Raw genomic sequence first — 20,071 nt, 5'->3', positions numbered from 1 at the left:
TACATTTAGCGATTTTGCTGTGCCTTATCTCTACTAAGAACTAACACTTAGATCCAGGTGGTAGTCTCAGCCCTTCCTGTGTTATCTCATCCAATTCTCACAGTAACCCTACAAGGCAGGTACTATTATCACCTCCATTTTACAGATGAGGAGACTGAGGCATAGGATAGGGAGGCCAAAGCCCTTGGTACAAGTTCATACAGTAAGTAATGGAGCCAGGAGTCGAATCTGGGGTGTGACTTGAGCCCAAGCTCTGGCCTCATCCTGCCTGTGGAGACAACGTGCTCATGGCCCCCATTACCAGCTTTGGATTAGTTTTTCCACCAGCACACGGCCATAAGCTGAATCCTCAGAAGTAATCCAAAGAGTGATAAGAGTAGCCTTTCTTTTCCCTGTATGATTGCTGATAGTGGTTTCCTCAGGTTGGTGGTAGCAGCCATATGCCTGTCTTCCGGATTTCCATCCCTGTCACATACATATTCCTGTTGACTGAAAATGCTTCCAGTCATTGTCCATGTCTCCCTTTAACAAATAATGCTCTGGTCCCGTATTCCTATTCAGGGACCACTCCCCACCCTGGAGTTTCCTCTGGACTGTTGTAATGGCCATTTGTTCCAGCCAGTTTCCATCTCCCCACCTTTCCTTTCTAATGTCTTGTTGTGGAAAACTTCACCCTCCTAACCAGCCTCTCCTATTGAGCCTTCCATTTAATGCCTCTGATCTTGTGCCACTGTGTGAAAGAAATACGTTTGTCCCACTTTGGTACTAACCATAGTTCTTTATATCTGTGGCTGACCTCACTGGAGGCCAGTTGGACAGAGTGCTGGACAAGGAAGGAGTTGTCCTAGGGTCATGGGATTTGATATAGATGGGATTGTGGTTACCTGGGGTGGGGATATGTCAGGTGCAGGGAATATGTGTTGAAATGAATTCTGAATTTCTGGCACTGTCACTTAGTAGGTCCACATAGAACATGTGGATGGAGCTTAAGTTTCTACTTTGTTGCCAACAGACATACAGGGATCTTGATGCTGACAGCCGTGGCAAGCAGAGTCCCCATCAGGAGAGGGTAAAAGAGCATGAACTATGGCATGGGTTGCTGAGGGCTAAACAGATGGGGCACGCTGTGGGGGGGTGGGCAGAGGGAAGGTGGGGATGGTCCCTGCTCCCCTTGCTTTCTGCACATTCTTGTCACCCAGCCAAGAGCAAGAATTCTTGTTGCTAACCACATTGACCTGTGTAAATAGCATTCACAGGAGAGCATTCATCTGCCCAGTATTCAGATCAATAAGCAGATGGCATTTGCTTCTATCTTTTGACATTCTGGGGTCTAGAAGTAGAAATACTGAGAGAGCCAAAGTTCTTACTGGTGTGGGGATTTTCTAAGTATGAAGAGGGTGGAGAGGAAGGAAGGCGGTGACAAGATGGGGTACGTAGTGAAAAGGTTCAGCTGTTCTTTTCTGAAAAACTGAAGGGGCAATTACTGATGACACTTGGACATCGTATCATTTGACAAACAGCAGAGATGCCCCTTTTAAAAAGCCTGCTTATTTTATGAAGCTTTGGGGGTTGTTGTTACCCTTAAACCCAGTCCCTGAGTTGGTATAGCTCTGCAGCAAGAGTGAAGAATCATCTTTTAATTTCGCATGGGCCTTTTTCTTTTATTTTTGCCACTCTTTCTGCTTTTGCTTTCTGAGAAATAGAGTCACAGCTAAGGAAGCTAGTGCTATCTCCTTAGGCCCTGTCACCAGGCGAGAAGCAGATAGGCTGTGTGTTGTCAGGACCACACAGGGATTGGTGCTGGGTGAGAGAGAAGAGGCCGGAGTGGAGGTGGAAAGAGGACATCCCTTTCACCTCCTCACACACAGCCTTGCTCTGCCTCCTTCTCTTCTGCTGGGGCTGCTTCCTTCCACAAGCACTGTGTGCGCCCGGCCTCTTTCTTTCTTCTTCCTAGGCTGTATTCCTCTCAAAAAAGAAAAGTAGGCATTTCCTGGAGACGGGCAAGCCCTACATTTCAGGGAATTCATACTTAAAGGAGGTTCTGATGATTTTTCATGAAACAGAGCCTAAGCAAAGAAGAACAGAGGGAAGTGTGTCAAGGAAAAGGAGAGATGGGCAGGGAGAAGCTATCAGAAGTCTGGGGCTGCAGTGCCCAGAGGAAAGGTCGCATTTTCCCAATGAGCTGATTTCTGGATTCTTCACGGCAGCATTCCTGTCTAGATACCTTTAAGAGTTACGTTTATGTTCTCTTCCAGGATTTTCTCTCCACTGTTCCATAATCTTGCCTGTGCACTCATCTGCTCCCTCACCCTCCCGCCCCAGTCTTCTCATCACCTTCACTGCTTTGCCTTCTCTGGGGGAGCAACCTTCTGTCTTGTTTCTCTGTGGTGGGTGGTGCTCTTCTACAGAGATCGCCAACACCCCCCCAACCCCTGCCTTGGGTTTATGTTTCTGAGCCTGCCCTGCATGTTGAGCAGAGGGCCAGTGAGCTGGCAGAGCATATGGAGCAGGGGTGGTTACACTCTATGTTGCCACCCATTCAAGCTATGAAGTTAGTGAGGAGCACTGAACTGGGGGTGCCATGGATCTGCTTGGAGCTAGAGGGCAGAGGGCGTGATATCTACCGTGATAGTACCTCTTTCCTCTACCCTGCACATACTTTATCCTGAACCTGTTAGGAAACTAAGCAGTTATCACTTGCCAGAGCTTTTAGCCCTCTTCTTCCTCTTCTGGCGACTGGATGGCTCTTGGCTGCACGGGTCATGGAGGATCGTGGCTTACTTTTGTTACACATGCTGCATGCAGTCTGCAGGAAACTTGGGATCTTTTCTCCTGATCACTGCTGGGATTTGGCTGGCTCGCTGGCAGGCAGAGTTTCTCTGAGCACTGGCAATAGGAAGAGGCAAAGCCACCTTTCTGGCCTTTATGGAGAAGGAGTCAGCTTCACTCGAGATTTGCTATCTCTGTTCACTGTTTATAAGATGGTAGAATCTCCTTCTGCCCAGGAGAGGTTCCAGCTCATGCCAGTGAGGGGCCCTGCAGAGCATAAAGAGTGTGTGTGTGAGCAGGACACCACCTTTGCCCTCTCCCCGCCTCCTGGCTGGTAGTGTTTTCCACTTGGGGTGGATTGAGTAAAAACCACCAAACAGGAGAAGACAAGGCTTTCAGAGGAAGCTCACAACTAGAGTGACCGTGTTCCAGAGTGAGCTTCACTTTAAGCACGAGGCGAGGGTGAGCTAAAAGCAGAAGGGAAGGCTTGCATGCGCCATTAATGCTTTTGGGAACTAAGAATATTTCTTTACTTCATTTACTATTTAGATAAAGGTCTAAAACTCCCAAATTCCGTACACTCAGGTCAGTATGTAACTTTTTATTTAATATTTCCTTTGATTTTTTTTTTTTTCTCCATCTTGTATTTTGTAGCCAGAGCCTGAACCTTCTCGTCGATTTTTTGTTGACCAGTGGGAGCTTTCTCTTAGTCTCCGCTCTTCCAACCGCCCTGCCTCTCCCTCCTCTGACTCCCTCCGACAGGTAGCACAGCCTGGAACTTGGCAATGCTCTTTCCTCTTCAGCCTCTCCTCAGTTCACCTACACAAATGTTGTGTAGCCCAATGAGGTTGCAGTGTTATTAACTTTGGCCTGTCTTCTGTGGGAATCCACGTGTGTGTGTGTGTGTGTGTGTGTGTGTCCGTCTCTCTGTTTTGCATATGAGGTCTGTAGGCATACACCAAAGTTAAAGAGGCTGCTAGCTTTCATTGCATCAACTTCTGTCAAATAAACCCACTTTTACAATATTTTAGGTATATCAAATAAAAATAAATATTTTTTAGCCATTAGCTTTTTAAATTCCAGGTGTCCTCATATTAATACGTATGACAAAATATGAGCCATAGTGTAATTAAATCTCTTCCATGGAGTGGTGATTATGCAGTATTGTGGGTGCCTCTTGAATTGTAATCGTTTGAAGAATGAGCCCTGCTATTTCCTACAATGGAACTGATCCAACTATAGAGTAGTTTAGAGAGCAATTGGTGGGTCTTTTTGCCCTTTCTGTTTATGTTTCCTGTTCTCAAGCAGTCTATGCAGTACGTGTGCGGAAGCATATGCATGTGTGGTGGCAAAAGTGTAAGTCCAACAATTGCTACAGTTAATCTATTTCTTAAGAGAGGGGAGAAGGAAACCATCTGCTTTTCGTGCCAGAAAAAATAGAACTTGAGTCTCCACCTCTTTTGGGGGGATGCTTGTCAATATTACCACATCGCTGAGAACTGAATGTGACCAGTACCTTTGTACGCGGGCAGCCCTGGGCTGTATTTGCTGAATATGCCGGTTCCTGGTGGGAGGAAAGGGTCCTGGCTGAACAGTGAGGACCCTGGGCTTGCTTGGCATTCCAGCCTCGTGTGTGACATCTGGTCTGTGCTCTCACTTACTTTCTGCAGAATGAAGTGCAATTTCCCGCACCCTCAGTGTCAGCTGTTAGTGAACTATCAGCTCAGCTCTGCCTGGTGCCAGTCCGTTCCAGGCACGAGCTTCCCTGATAGCTCTCAGCAAAAGAAGGTTTAGATTTTAGAGCCACTTGTTTTTCTCGACTACTAATCGGTATAAGCTGTGGAGTTAATGAGCAAGTGGCACCAGTCCTTGGAAACCTCCCTTATTTTAAATTGAAAAACAGAATTGACTCCTCGGTTCCAACAGAACCTTGGAGAATTGTTTGCTCACTTGGGCTTATTCTCGTAGAGTTCACACGGAGTTAGTTTTCCCCCAGAGTGCTTCTCTTCTTTGTCCCTGCCCAGCCTTGGCCATGCCGTTGCTCAGGCTAGCAGTTCTCGTACATATGGGTTGGTGTGTATTGTCTATTCACACCACTTCCTAATGGGGTTGTGGACATCCCCAAGACAACGGACCTGGTGTGTTTCTCAGTCAGAATGAGAGGACTCCTCAAACCCGGCCGGCAGCTGTCCTATTGCACATAATTTACGAGAGGGAGTATCACACACACAGGGTGTCCTGACCATCTCCACGTGGAAGGGTGGCTGTGGAGCCTCTAAAGGATGGCCGGCAAGGCTTTGACCTCATTCTTTCGGGACAGGCTCAAAGCGAGGCTGCCTAGCAGGAAGGCTTACAATCGAAATTTGGTAGGTTCTTGTTACTTCTTCCACATTGCTAGAAAGAGGACTGAATTGGTTGGATATTTTCTTTTCTCTTTTTTTCAACTTATGAAAAAATAATCCCTCCTGGACTAAAATGCATTCTGATTTCCCAAAACTATACCGAACCACTTGTCTGCATGGCTGCGCATGTTAGCTTCCTGAAGCCGAGTTTAAGAAGCCCAGCCCAGTAGTGTGTAGTGCCCGGATAGAACACATACGTGTCAACAGGAAGAATGGGCCAAGAAGGATTCTACAGATGAATTTCAGGAATATTTGATGCATGTGACAGGTTATGAGTGAAACAGTAATAGAAGGAAGGTGATCATCACTAATAATACTAGGCTGTTGGTATCTTTTACCCAAGTGGAGAGTCAGCCTTGCAGGAGTGAGCTTGGTTTCTTTCTAAATGAGGAAATAACTTCCCAAGCCCTCCCCAGACCCAGCTTGAAACATGCTGTTCATCTGGACATTTGCCGTCTTGGTAGGAGTTGTTCCTCTTGCATTCTTTATATGTAATTTGAGTCACTAGGATATAGGCCCTTCTTATTCCATTCTATATTTGTTTCCTTCCTGTCTTCCCACCTCCCTGAACTATATATTCCAAAAAGACATGAAAGACTATTCTCCCTTATTGAATTTAATTATTCCTGCAGCCATTATTCTTACCAATGCTGATATATCTGTGTGGACAAGGACACCCGTTTTTCTTACCACCACGTTTCCCTGCTTGTGGGCACTGTGTTGGCATGGTTTGCTGCTGCACCTTGTATTCATTTTATACCTTTCAAAGATTTTTTTCCCCTGTCTTCTTAATTTATTTATTTTTTTCCTTCTCATTTCCCTTCATTCTGGTCATTTTATAATCTCCAACCAATAGAAGTATATAAAGATGTACACGGGCGGAGTGAGCTCATTGGCTGAGCAGATAGCCAATCAGCTTCAAAGGAAAGAACAGCCCAAAACCCTTCTAGACAAGAAGGAACTGGTAAGAGATGTATTAAGGGCACTGTCTGTCTAGATATAGCACAGCTGTGGCAAATAAACCTGGTTAATTCTAAGTAGCTTAGTAACATATCTAGCCAATATCTGCCATGTGGTAATTTTTTTTTTTTTTTAAGGTTGTCGGAATTTTGTAACTAAATTTCTAGGACTGAGTGGTTGTTTAGAATGTCGTGTGGAAAAACGTACTTAGTATCTCTAAAAGTGATTGCTCTAGAGTCCAGGGGACCCAGATTGCTGTAGAACCATGTGAACACTGAAGAGGTATTTTTATGCTACCTTCTAAACAGAGTTCTGTCAAAATAATTTGGTTTGATTGTTGTGCAGTTCTGTAAAACCAACTGGGGTTCCCTCTGAACTGTTGGTTAACATCAGTTCAGAGTCTGCCTTCTGCAGCTTGCTGCATAGAAGGCACATGTAACAGTCACAGCTATAGTTCTGCTGTGTTGTGGGAGAGCCAGTAGTAGAGGGAGCCAGCTTAGTCTGTTTCAAAGCACAGTTGCACAGTGAGGGTTGGTTTCACATATGGAGAAGTCATGCACCTCCTGGAGGTGAGCCTGAGAAGTGTTGCCCTGACATGCCTCCCACCGCCCCCTGTTACAGGGCTCGATAAAGAAGGAGTTCCCACAGAACTTGGGAGGCAGTGACACGTGCTATTTCTGCCGGAAGCGGGTCTACGTGATGGAGAGGCTGAGTGCTGAGGGCAAGTTCTTCCATCGGAGCTGCTTCAAATGCGAGTACTGCGCCACCACCCTGCGCCTCTCTGCCTATGCCTATGACATCGAGGACGGTAAGTCCGTTTGCACTTGAGGCCATACTTAGAAACTGGGCCTAGGGACACTATTTTCCACGTGAGCTGATCTTAGGGCCTCTTTACTGCGTTCTTATATATATACATTTTTTCTGCCTCTCCTAACCCTTCCCATCCATCTCCCTCTACTCTTTGTTTATTTTTTCTCTGAGACTCCTTCTTATAAATATTTCCCTAAAGTCACCAGGCTGTAGCATAGAATTACTCAGCAGTGGTGGTAATGAGAATGGCATGTGTTTACCTAAATCACTTCCCTGGCTTCATAGACACTTGTTTCTTACTTCAGGGTGGGATCTTAAAATAAAAGGGACACAAAGAGGATAAGGCTTTTTTTTTTTTTTTTAATTTTTTATAAACATATATTTTTAACCCCAGTGGTACAGGTCTGTGAATCGCCAGGTTTACACACTTCACAGCACTCAGCAAAGCACACACCCTCCCCAATGTCCATAACCCCACCCCGCCTTCTCCCAACCCCCCTCCCCCCAGCAACCCTCTGTTTTGTGAGATTAAGAGTCACTTATGGTTTGTCTCCCTCCCAATCCCATCTTGTTTCATTTATTCTTCTCCTACCCCCTTAAGCCCCCATGTTGCATCACCACTTCCTCATATCAGGGAGATCATATGATAGTTGTCTTTCTCCACTTGACTTATTTCACTAAGCATGATACGCTCTAGTTCCATCCACGTCGTCGCAAATGGTAAGATTTCATTTTTTTTGATGGCTGCATAGTATTCCATTGTGTGTATATACCACATCTTCTTTAGAGGATAAGGCTTTTCTTGTCTTTACTTTAGGGAAGGGGAAATCACAGATCTGTCAGAGTCCTATCTCTTGTCACAGATCAGTGACAGCCTGGATCTCATGCCGCCTGGATTCTCACACTTTGCTTCTGAAGGATGTCGCTCTCTAGCATCAGTGTATCTCTGATGAATTGAGAGCTTGTTGAACAGGATCTAAATCTAATTTACCAGAGTGTTCAAGCCCTCGCCTTTTGTGGCATGTATTGTTTTTATAATGAAAGACCTTAATGGAGCAGAAAGTGGGGAATTATACAAATGGATGACAAAGCCTGACAGACAGAGGCAGACTGGCATGCCTGTCATTTGAAAACTCTTTAAGATTAATTGAACTGGGGGCGCCTGGGTGGCTCAGTGGTTTGGGCTGCTGCCTTCGGCTCGGGTCATGATCTCAGGGTCCTGGGATCGAGCCCCACATCGGGCTCTCTGCTCCGCAGGGAGCCTGCTTCCCTCTCTCTCTCTCTCTCTCTCTCTGCCTGCCTCTCTGCCTACTTGTGATCTCTGTCTGTCAAATAAATAAATAAAATCTTTAAAAAAAAAAAAAGATTAATTGAACTGGTCACCAAAGACATTGATGATTACTGTACTCATGCCTGTGGAGTGCTGAAGGAACTTCATGAGAGGCAGTCTTACTGATTCAAAAGTAATGAAAACACCTAGATTAATAGGAGTCCTCACAGAGGTGGCATTATATGACCCCTTTTTGGAATCTCTGACCCGATTCCAATCTAGAAGTGGGGGGAGTCCCCTACCCCCCAAGCCCCATAACACCAGGCAATTCTCTGACACCAACAGAGTGTATGAGAGTTCAGCTCAATTCTGACCCTATCAACTCTGCCCAGCGATAGTATCGCATTCCACAGGTTAAGCAGGCCTGGAAGACTGCACCTCACTCCCCACTTAAGACACCAGTCACAAGGGGCGCCTGGGTGGCTCAGTGGGTTAAGCCGCTGCCTTCGGCTCAGGTCATGATCTCAGGGTCCTGGGATCGAGTCCCGCATCGGGCTCTCTGCTCGGCGGGGAGTCTGCTTTCTCCTCTCTCTCTCTCTGCCTACTTGTGATCTCTCTCTGTCAAATAAATAAATAGAATCTTTAAAAAAAAGACACCAGTCACAAGCCCCAGGCTGTTACTTGTGCTTCTGACCCATCAACTGCAGATTGGAGGTTCCAGTGACCTCTTCCCTAGGTTCTTTTCATTTGCTAGAGCGGCTCACAGAACTCAGGAAAACACTTAGGTTTACCAGTTTGCTAAAGACTATGATAAAAGCTATAAATCAATAGCCACATGGAAAGATACATAGGGCAAGGTTTGGAAAAAGGGCATAGAGCTTTCATGTGGCAGCTTTCCAGGGACGCACTACTCTCCCTGTAGCTCAGCGTGTTCACCAACCCAGAAATTCTCTGAACCCCATCCTCTTGGGTTTTTACAGAGGTTTCATTGCAGTCATGTTTGACTAAATTATTGGGCATTGTTTGATTCAAACTCCAGTCTTCTCCCCTGGAGAGTTGGGGTACCCTCTAATCCCACGGTTCGTCCTTCTGGCAACCAACCCCTGCCCTTGGGTAGGGTCTAAAGGTCACCTTAATTATTACAGCAAAAGATGCCTTTATCTAGGAAATTTCAAGTATTTGGAACTGAGTCAGGAACTGTGGACCTTGACCAAATGTATATGAGAAATATATTTGGTTTTCTGATACGTGTGTCTTATAAATTACAATATTGTACATCCATTACTACGTTGGTAGGTAATTTTTGGCTGAGGAGATAGTAAGATGGTGTCACATAGGAGAGGGAGTCACCTATGAGTCACCTCAGTCATCCAGGCTCTGCTAATAATGGATAAATAGGTAGCTCTGTCAGAAGTAGCAGTAAAGGAGCCAAAGTGATGAACTGAGAAAAGCCAACTCTTTCCATGATGATACCTGCCTTTTATAACATTAGTAAAAAGCACCACCTTGTGAGGGAAGAGTTCAGACAGTTACCTAAATAACAAAAGTATATTCTTAGGTATCAGATTTTCTCTGGCACCATTCCACACACACATGTGCTCTTTCGGTAATGCCTTTGACCTCCAAGGATAGGGGTTGGCAGGTGGAGCCCACCAGTGTCTTTTAACTGTCCTTAATGCTCAGGTTATTTTAGTTAGCCTTTTACTGAAGTCTGTCTGGAAAGAAGATTCTTCAAGGTCCAGCCAATAGATCCCCATTGATTGTGTACTCATCTCTGCCACATTCTCTTGAGGATGCCGACAAAAGGTAAAATGTTCCCCAAGGAGCTTACATTCTGATGGGCCTGATAAGACAAGGGCACACGGAGCAACAACAAATGATGAAGAGTATATAATTAAGGGCTCAGAGACAAAATACAGATTCTAACTTTGCAGAAGTTCAAAGGAAGAAGAAATCACTGAAGCTTCCCAGTTTTTAGGAATGACTGAACTGACCTTAGGCTAGACTCTGAGAGAAAGTAAGTAAATATAAAATGTCTCAGTGGAGGAAGAGAGGGCATGCCAGACAGAACGACAGAATGACAGGAGCACAGATGGGAATGAGCGTGACATTGGGAGCAGATGAGGCAGGCCAGGCTGGTTGAGTGCATTGTTCACACTGGCGGGGAGGACAACAGATCTAAACCAATTCCCCAAATTCTAACCCCAGCCCCTCCACAGAGGACAGGTGAACTAGAGAAAAGAATGGAATTTTAGGGATCCTGAAATTTTAGTCTGTTCTTTATCCACATTACTGTGTGACTCAGAAATCTAACTGAAGGGCCTCAGATAAGAAAAAGACGGGGAAGTCATAGGTCATTTATAGGAGAAAAGAAGTAACCCAGGCACTGTGGTGGGCCCTCTAACACATACCATGTCCTTCCATCCTCACAACAACCCTATACAGTATCACAGTAACCCTATATAGTAACTAGTTACATTTGCAATTTTACAAATCCAGAAAGCAAATTCGGAGAAGTCATAAGTTCCTTGTTCAAGTTCACCCAAAACTAGTAAGTGCTGGTTTACACTAAATGACCTCTGGGATCCCTCCAGGTCAGATTTTCTGGAATTAGTGACTCTGTGCCTGTGTCAGCTCCACACTGGCAAATTGAGAATCATTTCAGCTCTTTTAAAAGGATGCAGTCTGCCCTAAAACTAAGCTCCTCTTTCTCTTGCCAAATACTAGTTTATTTCCAACTGCTGCCAAGTCTTAAGACAATGACTCTAAATCAGACAGTGTTTCAGGTCTTAAACTTCCATCTCAAGGAGAGAAAACCCACTATCTGCTAAGGTGGTCCATGAAGGGCCAGCATCGGTAGCGACAAGCCTGAAATAGTCCACTGCTCTCTGTCTCTTCGAGTACCAACTGCCCTGATCACCCTTTGCATCTTCCTCCGGGACTGCCGGTCTCCCTGCCTCCACCATTGCCTGCTATGGCCTGCTTCCACAAAGCAACTGAGGGATCTTAAAAGATATAAATCAGATCTTTCCAGCCTCCTGCTTTATACCCTTACCATCTGCTGTAGTCCAAATAGAATCCGTTTAGGCTGAGAGCTTTGCTTGTCTACCCCAGCCTACATTTCCTCTCTGCTACCAGCTATCCCCTAGCTCGCTCTACTCCTGCCACATTGGTTTCTTTCCATTTCATAAACCTGATTAGGCTGCTGCTACCTTGGAACTTTGCTCTAGCTGTCTCTTCTTCTGGAATGCACTTCCTCCTAATCTTCACAGGGTGGGCTTCTTGTCCTTCACAGCTTCGCTTACATAGTCCCTCCCCAGAGAGGCATTTGCAGACCTCCCAATCTGTGGTACTCATCACTACCTGGTGCTTATTTACACATTTTCAGCTCTTCTGAGCAGAGACTAGTCTTTCTTCTTGACTGAACATTCTTGGTGTTTAGATTAGTACCACCCCTATGATGGCATTCAGTGAGTTGTTGAATGAATGAGTCATAGCCCATTATGCCTTAATCTTGCCCTTTAGCCATTTGTTTCCTCTAATTTCTTTTTCCAGTCACGCCTATATTTAATTACCAATATTTAATTTATTTAGACCATCTAAAATCAATGGCTTGGCAGAATCAACCATAATTTGCGGTTAGTTTATAACATTAGTGTGGCCGTATTCACTGATAGAGACGGACATCATAGAGAAGTGACTAAATGTACAGATTTTGGAGCCAGGCTTCCCAGGTTCAAATCTTCTGTGAAGTTCAGAGTGGGGGCACTTGGGGCAGGTTGCTTAACCCTTCTGTGCCTCACCTGGAAAAAGGTGGAGAGTAAAAATATCTACCTTATTGTGTTCTGAGGACTAAATGTGTTGGCAGATGTTACAATAGTTATGATATTATCTGGCACATGGTAAATATTAGATAAAATTAGCTCTTTTTGTTATTAATCAAAGAAGCAAAAAGTACCATCAAATTGAGCTTCACAAAGGGTTTGAGGAGATATTGAGTACCTGCACATAATATGATTTCTCATTTACTTATCTCATCCTATGAGTATTATCTTCATATTCTATTATCTTCATATTCTACGTGAAGAGACATGTTTCAAAGTGCTAAATAGTTCACATGGCTATTGAGTGGTTGAGACAGTATTTAAACTGAGATCTGACTTCAGTGCTCATGTTCCTTCCATCACATGATACTACCTTTTTAGAGAAAACAATTTTCTGGACTTTTCCTGAAAATTAGCTTTTGGTTAGGTTTGGGACTTGCTTTGAAACCTAACCGTCTTTTCTTTATTAATTTAGGATACTCTAGCAGAATTCATGGAGGACTCCCTGGAGTTCAGCCTATTGAGTTGTATTTTAAAACCTAGGATTCTGGGGCACCTGGGTGGTTTAGTCATTGGGCGTCGGCCTTCGGCTCATGATCTTTGGGTCATGATCCCAGGGTCCTGGGATTGAGCCCTGCATTGGGCTCCCTGCTCAGCAGAAAGCCTGCTTCTCCCTCTCACACTCCACCAGCTTGTGTTCCCTCTCTTGTGTGTCTCTCTCTGTCAAATAATAAATAAAATCTTAAAAAAATATAATAAAATAAAACCCAGGATTCTACTTTAGTAGAAGAAAGCAAACTAATGCAGGAAAAAAAAGTAGAAGAAAGGAATGAAAGTAACTATAACTGTAGTTATCTGATACTGTAATAAAAACAAGACTATGCCACCCAGGCACCCCAGGAGCATTCTTTAAAAAGAATAAGGTACAGGCGCCTGGGTGGCTCAGTCAGTTAGTTGAGCATCTGCCTTCAGCTAAAGTCATGACCCTGGAGTCCTGGGATTAAATCCCTCATCGGGCTCCCTGCTTGGCAGGGAGTTTGCTTCTCCCTCTGCCCCTTGCCCTACTCATGTTCTCTCTCTCATGCTCTGTCTCTCTCTCAAATAAGTAAAATTTTAAAAAGAAAGACAAAACAGACAAAAAAGTAGTCTGTGATCCAAGCACTAATAAATTCTGTCTTGCCCTTATTACATTTTATCTTCCCCAAAATTCACAAAAGGGAGGGGTGCCTGGGTGGCTCAGTCAGTTAAGCATCTGCTTTAGGCTTAGGTCATGATCCCAGTGTCCTGGGATCATGCCCAGCATCAGGCTCCCTACTCACTGGAGAGCCTGCTTTTCCTTCTCCCTCTGCCACTCTCCTTACTTAAGCTCTTTCTCTTAAAAATTCTAAAACTTTTAAAAATTCTAATAAAAATTAAAATCTTTCTTGAAATTCACAAAAGTGAAATGGTTTATTACAGATTATAAAAGAGATTTTTGTCTAAGCTGAAAAAAATAACTCATAATTCACCTCCCCTTGTAGAGAAATCAGTAGTGAGACTGATGGTCCTTTGGCCATCAGTGTTCCTGACAATAGATGTAGTGTCTCTGAGTTCTGGTTGTGTGCCAAGAGCTGATAGGAAATTCTATTTCAGAAAGCATGCTATATAATGAATATTATTTGAAATTATGAAATCCATAAACTACATTTTTCTAAAATATTTAATCAGTGTTGGGAGGCAGGGTATAGGTAAAAGAAGACAGAAGTCAGTTACTTTGAAGGAAAAGAGGAATGATACAGTAATCAGAGCACCAGCTCTGGAAAAGAAAGGCCATCTCACCTTTATTTCTTTTGACTTTTATGTCCTCCCCCTTTTTTCCCTAGATTTATTGAGCTATAGTTGACACATAACAGTATTTAAGTCTGAGGTATACAGTGTGTTGATTTATACTTTTATAAACTGTAAAATTATTACCATCATAGTATTAGGTACCATCTGCATTGTATCACATAGTTCCTAATTCTTTTTTGTGGTGAGAATCTTCTCTTTTTTAAAAGATTTGTTTGGTTTGTTTATTTATTTATTTATTTATTGAGAAAGAGCAAGCAAACAAGCATGCATGTACACACACGTACCCACAGGTCAGTGGGGGAGGGAGAGAGAGAATCTCAAGCAGACACTCCACTTCCTCTAACCACCCCCCCACCACCATGCTCCTCTGAGCATAGAGCCTAGCACAGGGCTCGATCTAACCCTGAGATCACAACCCAAGCCAAAACCAAGAGTTAGATGCCCAAGTGACTGAGCCACTCATGTGCCCCTATGGTGAGAACTTTTAAGGTCCATTTCCTTAGCAACATTCAAGTATATAATACTGTATGATTAACTATAACCACTATGCTGTGCATTGGATCCCTGAGCTTATTAATCTTATAACTGGAAGTTTCTACTCTTTGACCAGTATCTCATCATGTTCCCCACCCCTTAACCCCTGGCATCCTCCGTTCTGCTCTCTGTTTCTCGGAGTTTGTCTTCTTGAGATTCTGCATTTAAGTGAGGTCACGCAGTGTTTGTCTTTCACTGTCTGACTTCACTCAGCATAGTGCCTTCAGGGTCTATCCAAGTTATTAAAAATGGCAGGATTTCCTTCTTTCTCATAGCTGGATAATATTCTTTTGTGTCCATGTACCACATCTTTGTTATCCATTCACTCATTGACAGACACTTAAGTTTATTTCCATATTTTGGCCGTTGTAATGCTGTAATGAACATCGGAGTGCAGATAGCTCTATAAGATTCTGATTTTCAGTTTCTTTATCTACCCAGAAGTAGATTTCTTTTGACTTTTATGTCCTTCCCCTTTTTTCATTTATTGAGGAACTTCCATACTGCCGTCCGTAAGGGCCGCACCAGTTTACATTCCCACCAGAAGTTCATGAAGATTCCCTTTTCTCCACACCTTCACTAACACTTAACTCTTCTCTTTTTAATGATGGCCATTATGACTGGTTTGAGGGGATATCCTGTGGTTTTGATTTGCATTTCCCTAATGACTAGTAATGTTGAGCACCTTTTAATCTACCTGTTGGACATTTGCAAGCCTTTTTTGGAAAGCTATCTCTTCAATTCTGCCCATTTTTTAAAATCAGGTTGTTAGTTTTTTTGTTGTTGAGTCGTAGGAGTTCTTTATATATTTGGATATTAACCACTTGTTGGATATATGATTTGAATTTTCTCTCATTCTGTAAGGAGAAATACTGCCTTTTCATTTTGTTGATTGTTTCCTTAACTGTGCAGAAGCTTTTTATTTTGATGTAGTCCCACTTGTAGAGATTTTACTTCTATTGCTTGTGCTTTTGCTGTCATATCTAAGAAATCACTCCTGAAACCAGTGTCAAGTTTCTTTTCCCCTGTTTTCTTGTGGTTTTGTGGTTTCAGGCCTTACACTTAAATCTTTAATCCATTTCAAGTTTGTTTTTGTAAGCGGTATAATATAGAGATACACTTACATTCTTCTGCATGTGGTTGTCCAGTTTTCCCAACACCATTTATAGAAGAGACCATCCTTGTCCCATCAAGTATGCTTGGCTCTTTTCTCAAACTGGGGTTTATTTCTGCATGTTCCATTGGTCTGTGTGTCTGTTTTTATGCCAATAAAAACATGTTGATTACTATAGCTTTGTGATAGAGTTTGAAATCAAGAATTATGATGCTTCTGGCTTTGTTCTCAATATTGCCTTAGCTGTTGAGGGTCTTTTGTGGCTCCATATAAATTTTAAGATTTTTTTCTACCTCTGTGAAAAATGGCCTTGGAATTTTGATGGAAATTGCATTGAATCTCTAGATGGTTTGGGGTATTATGGACATTTTAATATTAATTCATCCAGTCCACAAACATGGATATTTTTCCATTTGTTTGTGTCCTCTTCAGTCTCTCTTATCAAGGTCTTGTAGTTTTCAGTGTGTTGATCTTTTACTTCCTTGATTACATTTATTCCTAAGTATTTTATTTTTTTTGATGCTAGTGTGAAAGAGATTGTTCTCTTTACTTTTTCAGATATTTGGTTGTTAATGTGTAGAAACAATTGCTTTCTTTGTGTTGATTTTTTATCCTGCAATTTTACTGAGTTATTGATTAGTTCTGGTGGTATTTTGCTGGGGTCTAGGCTAGGATTTTCTACATACAAGATCATATCCTCAAACAAAAACAGTTTTATTCTTTCCTTTCTTATTTGGATGCTTTTATTTCTTTCTCTTACATGATTACTCCGGCTAGGACTTTTAGCACTTTGTTGAATAGGAATGGTGAGAATGGGCATCCTTGTGTTCCAAATCTGAGAGGAAAGGTTTTCAGCCCTTCAGCTTTGAGAATGATGTTGGCTATGGGTTTGTTGTATATGGTCTTTATTGTACTGAGGTGTGTGTTACTTCTATAACCCAGTCTGTTGAGTGTTTTTATCATTAAAGGGTGTTACACTTTGTCAAATGCTTTTTCTGCATCTGTTGAGATCACATGGTTTTTATCTTTCATTCTGTTCATGTGGTATATCACGTTTACTGATCTGTGTGTATTCAAACGTCCTTGTATTCCAGGGATAAATCCCACTTTGTTGTGGTGAGTGATTGTTTTACTGTGCTGTCGAACTGGGTTTGCTAGTATTTTATTGAGAATTTTTGCATCTGTGTTCATCAGGGATATTTGTCTGTGATTTTCTTGTCGTGTCCTTATCTATTGTGGTATCAGGGTAATGCTTTCATTGTAAAATAAGTTTGGGAGTATTCTTCCTGTTTGATATTTTGGAAGAGTTTGAGAAAGATTGCTGTTAATTCTTCTTTAAATATTTGGTGGAATTCACCAGTGAAGCCATCTGGTCCTGAACTTTTCTGTTTGGGAAGGATTTTGATTACTGATTCACTCTCCTCACTCAGTATTGGTCTATTCAGATCTTCTCTGTCTTCATGATTTTGTCTTGGTATGTTATATGTTTTTAGAACTCTGTTCATTTCTTATAGGTTATCCAGCTTTTGGTGTATAATTATACATAGTAGCTTCTCACAATCCTTTGTATTTCTGTGGTATCAGTTGTAATGCCTCCTCTTTCATTGCTGATTTTACTTTTTTGAGTCTTCTGTTTTCTGAATTAGTATAGTAAAGTCTTGTGAATTTTGCTTATCTTTTCAAAAAGCCAGCCCTTAGTTTCCATCAATCTTTTTTCTTGATTTTCTGGTTAGTTTCTCTTATTTTAACTTTGAGAACAAGAAAGTTCATTTGTCAAAGGAGTAACCTCTGCAAATGAAAAGGATAAATGGGATTACTTCTGTTTCAACAGTTTCTATAATAGGGTCTATCCTTTAATTTTCATAAGCCTTGGCTCTTTAAAGTGGGAGTAAGGAAAGAGCCAGGAAAAAAATGACCCTTTGTGACTGACTCCCACTACCGGTGTCATGGGAAAAGCCAAGATCATTGTTTTTCAAACTTTGGACCACACCTGCAAAAGAAAATGCATGTTCCATTAGGGCTCAGTAAACACATATAGACACAACTAAAAGCTGTCGGGACTGATACTTAACTCTGATTAGGCTGCTGTGCACTTGACTGCCTGTTACTGCTTCATTCTATTCGTAGTCCATCGCAGGATTGTTTGGTTTGGTTTGGTTTGGTATTGTTTTTTAATGCTGGTTGTGACCCACTATGGGGTCATAAGGCTGGCTTGTGGATGGCTGCAGCAGAGGGGGTCCTGTCAGAGCCAGTGCTCCATGCTGCCCCACCCCCTGCAGCCTTCACGCCTCCACCCTGCGCTTATGTTCATTCTTGGTTTCCCCAGAAATGCTACTCCCAGCTTTCCATGTGACCACATCTTTGTTCTGCACACACTGCCACTTTGTTCACTGGCCCTGCCATGCAAGCTTCACATCTTTCCTCTGGACGCTGATTGGGTGATAGCTCAATGGCCTTCACATATCCAAAAGAAATCCCCTCCCCCTTCAGGCAAAGGGGAGAGGAGGGCTGAAATCAAAGTTTGGCCTCCCTGGACAAGAAGCCTGGGCAGTGGTAACAGTAACCTGTGGCTAGAGGAGATAGACAGGAGTGTGCTGAGACAAAGGAATCAAGTTCAGAATTAAGAGTCTCGCTCACTTCCTTTTCCCCCTGCGTCTTGCTGCCTACAGGTAAATTCTACTGCAAACCACACTACTGTTATCGACTCTCCGGCTCCGCACAGAGGAAGAGACCGGCAGTGGCTCCTCTCTCTGGAAAGGTAATGGTGATCCATCGGTAGGTGGGGGAAAAGCAGCAGGTGCATTTTAGCATGGTGACAGGTGAGGGTGTGGTTAGCTGGGCCTGCGAAACGGCCACTAACTTGCCCTTCTTGTGAATGGGAAGGGCCTGAGAGACGGTCACAGTCCAATTGGGGAGGAAACCCACTTTTCAAGTATAATCTTGATACTGCATTTCACTAAGGTGATGTTCCATCCACCACCTGAGTTGGATTTATTTGAGAGATTGTGTTAGGCCCTCCTGTTTACACTCTATAAAAGAAGACTTCAGGGCGTCTGGGTGGCTCAGTGGGTTAAGCCGCTGCCTTCAGCTCAGGTCATGATCTCAGGGTCCTGGGATCGAGTCCCGCATCGGGCTCTCTGCTCAGCAGGGAGCCTGCTTCCTCCTCTCTCTCTCTGCCTGCCTCTCTGCCTACTTGTGATCTCTCTCTGTCAAATAAATAAATAAAATCTTTGAAAAAAAAAATAAAAAAAATAAAAGAAGACTTCAGTCATTGTAAAAAGCCTCCTTCTGAGAGAAGGACACCCTGCAAAGGAACTTGGCTGTAAATAATCTGCTCTGCTGGTCAATTCCTTTCACTTTCTTTATTCTGTGAATTACTTATCTAAGTTCCTTTATCCTTCTTACTTTTTTCTCTTTTTTTTTTTTACCGAGAGTAGCTCCTCCACTTGTCATTGTCCAAGTGAACCGGCTATTCCCTTCATGACAAGATGTTCCCTTGTCAGCATGCAGGCTGACTAACCCGTCCTGGAGGGGCTTTTGTTGACTGCAGAGGGACCTGTGGGGAAGGGAAACTTATTCCAAGATGGACCTAGATTTTGACTCCTGGTGATTTCTCCATGAATTGTGTCCTGGGTTTTTAAAGAAAGACTGTGAGAAATATGGTCTGGATTGACTGGTGAGAGCAGTGAACTAGCCAGGCAGGGGCCATTGTCTTCTGAGATTTGAGTGCTTCGGTCAGTCACTCTTCTTCTTCTCGTGGACTTTCCTAGGAAGCCAGAGAAGCCCTACAGGATGGCCCCACTGTGGACACAAGTGGACGGGCCAGCACCATCGCCAGCCCTGCTGAGAGAACTCCAGGTAGCCTCACTTCCTTGTTTGGCTGGGTGGTGCGTCACTCTCTCGGCCTCTGTGACAAGGCCAAGGGGATGAGCCAGCACCTCCAAAGCAACATTTCTTCGATTGGGCATCAAGTGGCCCAAAACCCTTTGGACTCCTTTTTCATGTGCCAGCTGCTTGCATTCGGAGTCCCCTTTCTCTATGGCCTGTCGGAGGTGCTGGTACAAATCAGAGGGGAGTTTCACTTGCAGGCCGTGAGCCAGTAGGGGCGCCATCTGGTAAGCGGGATCACCTGAACTTCAGGAATGTCTGTTCACAACCTCAGAGTATTGTTGCCGGAGCTTGGGAGGCTGCCCACACCTCTTAAGTGTGTCTTAACACTGAGGTGGCTGAGGTGGTTGGTCCAGGCCCTGCCCAGATAGACAGGAATTCAGAACAGGCTGCTTGCCAGAGTCTCAGGGCCTTTTTATTTTGGACTCCTTGGACAGCATGGAATTGTAATAAGGCCACATGATCTAGATTTATGTTCACCTAAACTTGAAATTCTTGCATCCTATCCCCTATTTGGGTATCTACATAAGCTGACACTATACTTCTATTTGATGTGTAACCACTATAGGCCATGCCCTGTCCTAATCACTTTGGGGCATTTGAACTTGTAATGAGGACCAAACCCTAATTTGTTCAATTTCCCCTAATCATTTCCTTGTGTCAGGAAGTG

The 20,071-nt window shown here is 43.5% G+C and overlaps 1 protein-coding gene across 9 annotated transcripts in view; it reads left to right on the top strand.

Moving 5' to 3' along the window:
• MICAL3 (microtubule associated monooxygenase, calponin and LIM domain containing 3) overlaps window positions 1-20,071 on the top strand; it is a 197,910-nt gene that overhangs the window by 108,758 nt on the left and 69,081 nt on the right. For 6 of the 9 annotated variants that reach the window (XM_032349271.1, XM_032349272.1, XM_032349273.1 and 3 more), the window contains 6 exons: window positions 1,013-1,069; window positions 3,424-3,531; window positions 6,028-6,135; window positions 6,753-6,939; window positions 18,183-18,271; window positions 19,284-19,371. In XM_032349271.1, coding sequence (XP_032205162.1) covers window positions 1,013-1,069; window positions 3,424-3,531; window positions 6,028-6,135; window positions 6,753-6,939; window positions 18,183-18,271; window positions 19,284-19,371 — 637 coding nt within the window. Of the gene's footprint in view, window positions 1-1,012; window positions 1,070-2,255; window positions 3,403-3,423; window positions 3,532-6,027; window positions 6,136-6,752; window positions 6,940-18,182; window positions 18,272-19,283; window positions 19,372-20,071 lie in introns of those variants that run through there. The other 3 variants (XM_032349276.1, XM_032349277.1, XM_032349278.1) reach the window with 2 other exon arrangements.

The sequence above is a fragment of the Mustela erminea genome, chromosome 6 (genome assembly GCF_009829155.1).
Source record: "Mustela erminea isolate mMusErm1 chromosome 6, mMusErm1.Pri, whole genome shotgun sequence".
NCBI lineage: Eukaryota > Metazoa > Chordata > Mammalia > Carnivora > Mustelidae > Mustela > Mustela erminea.
The sequence above is the reverse complement of the archived record's forward strand: the minus strand, read 5'-3'. Positions and strand labels throughout refer to the sequence as shown.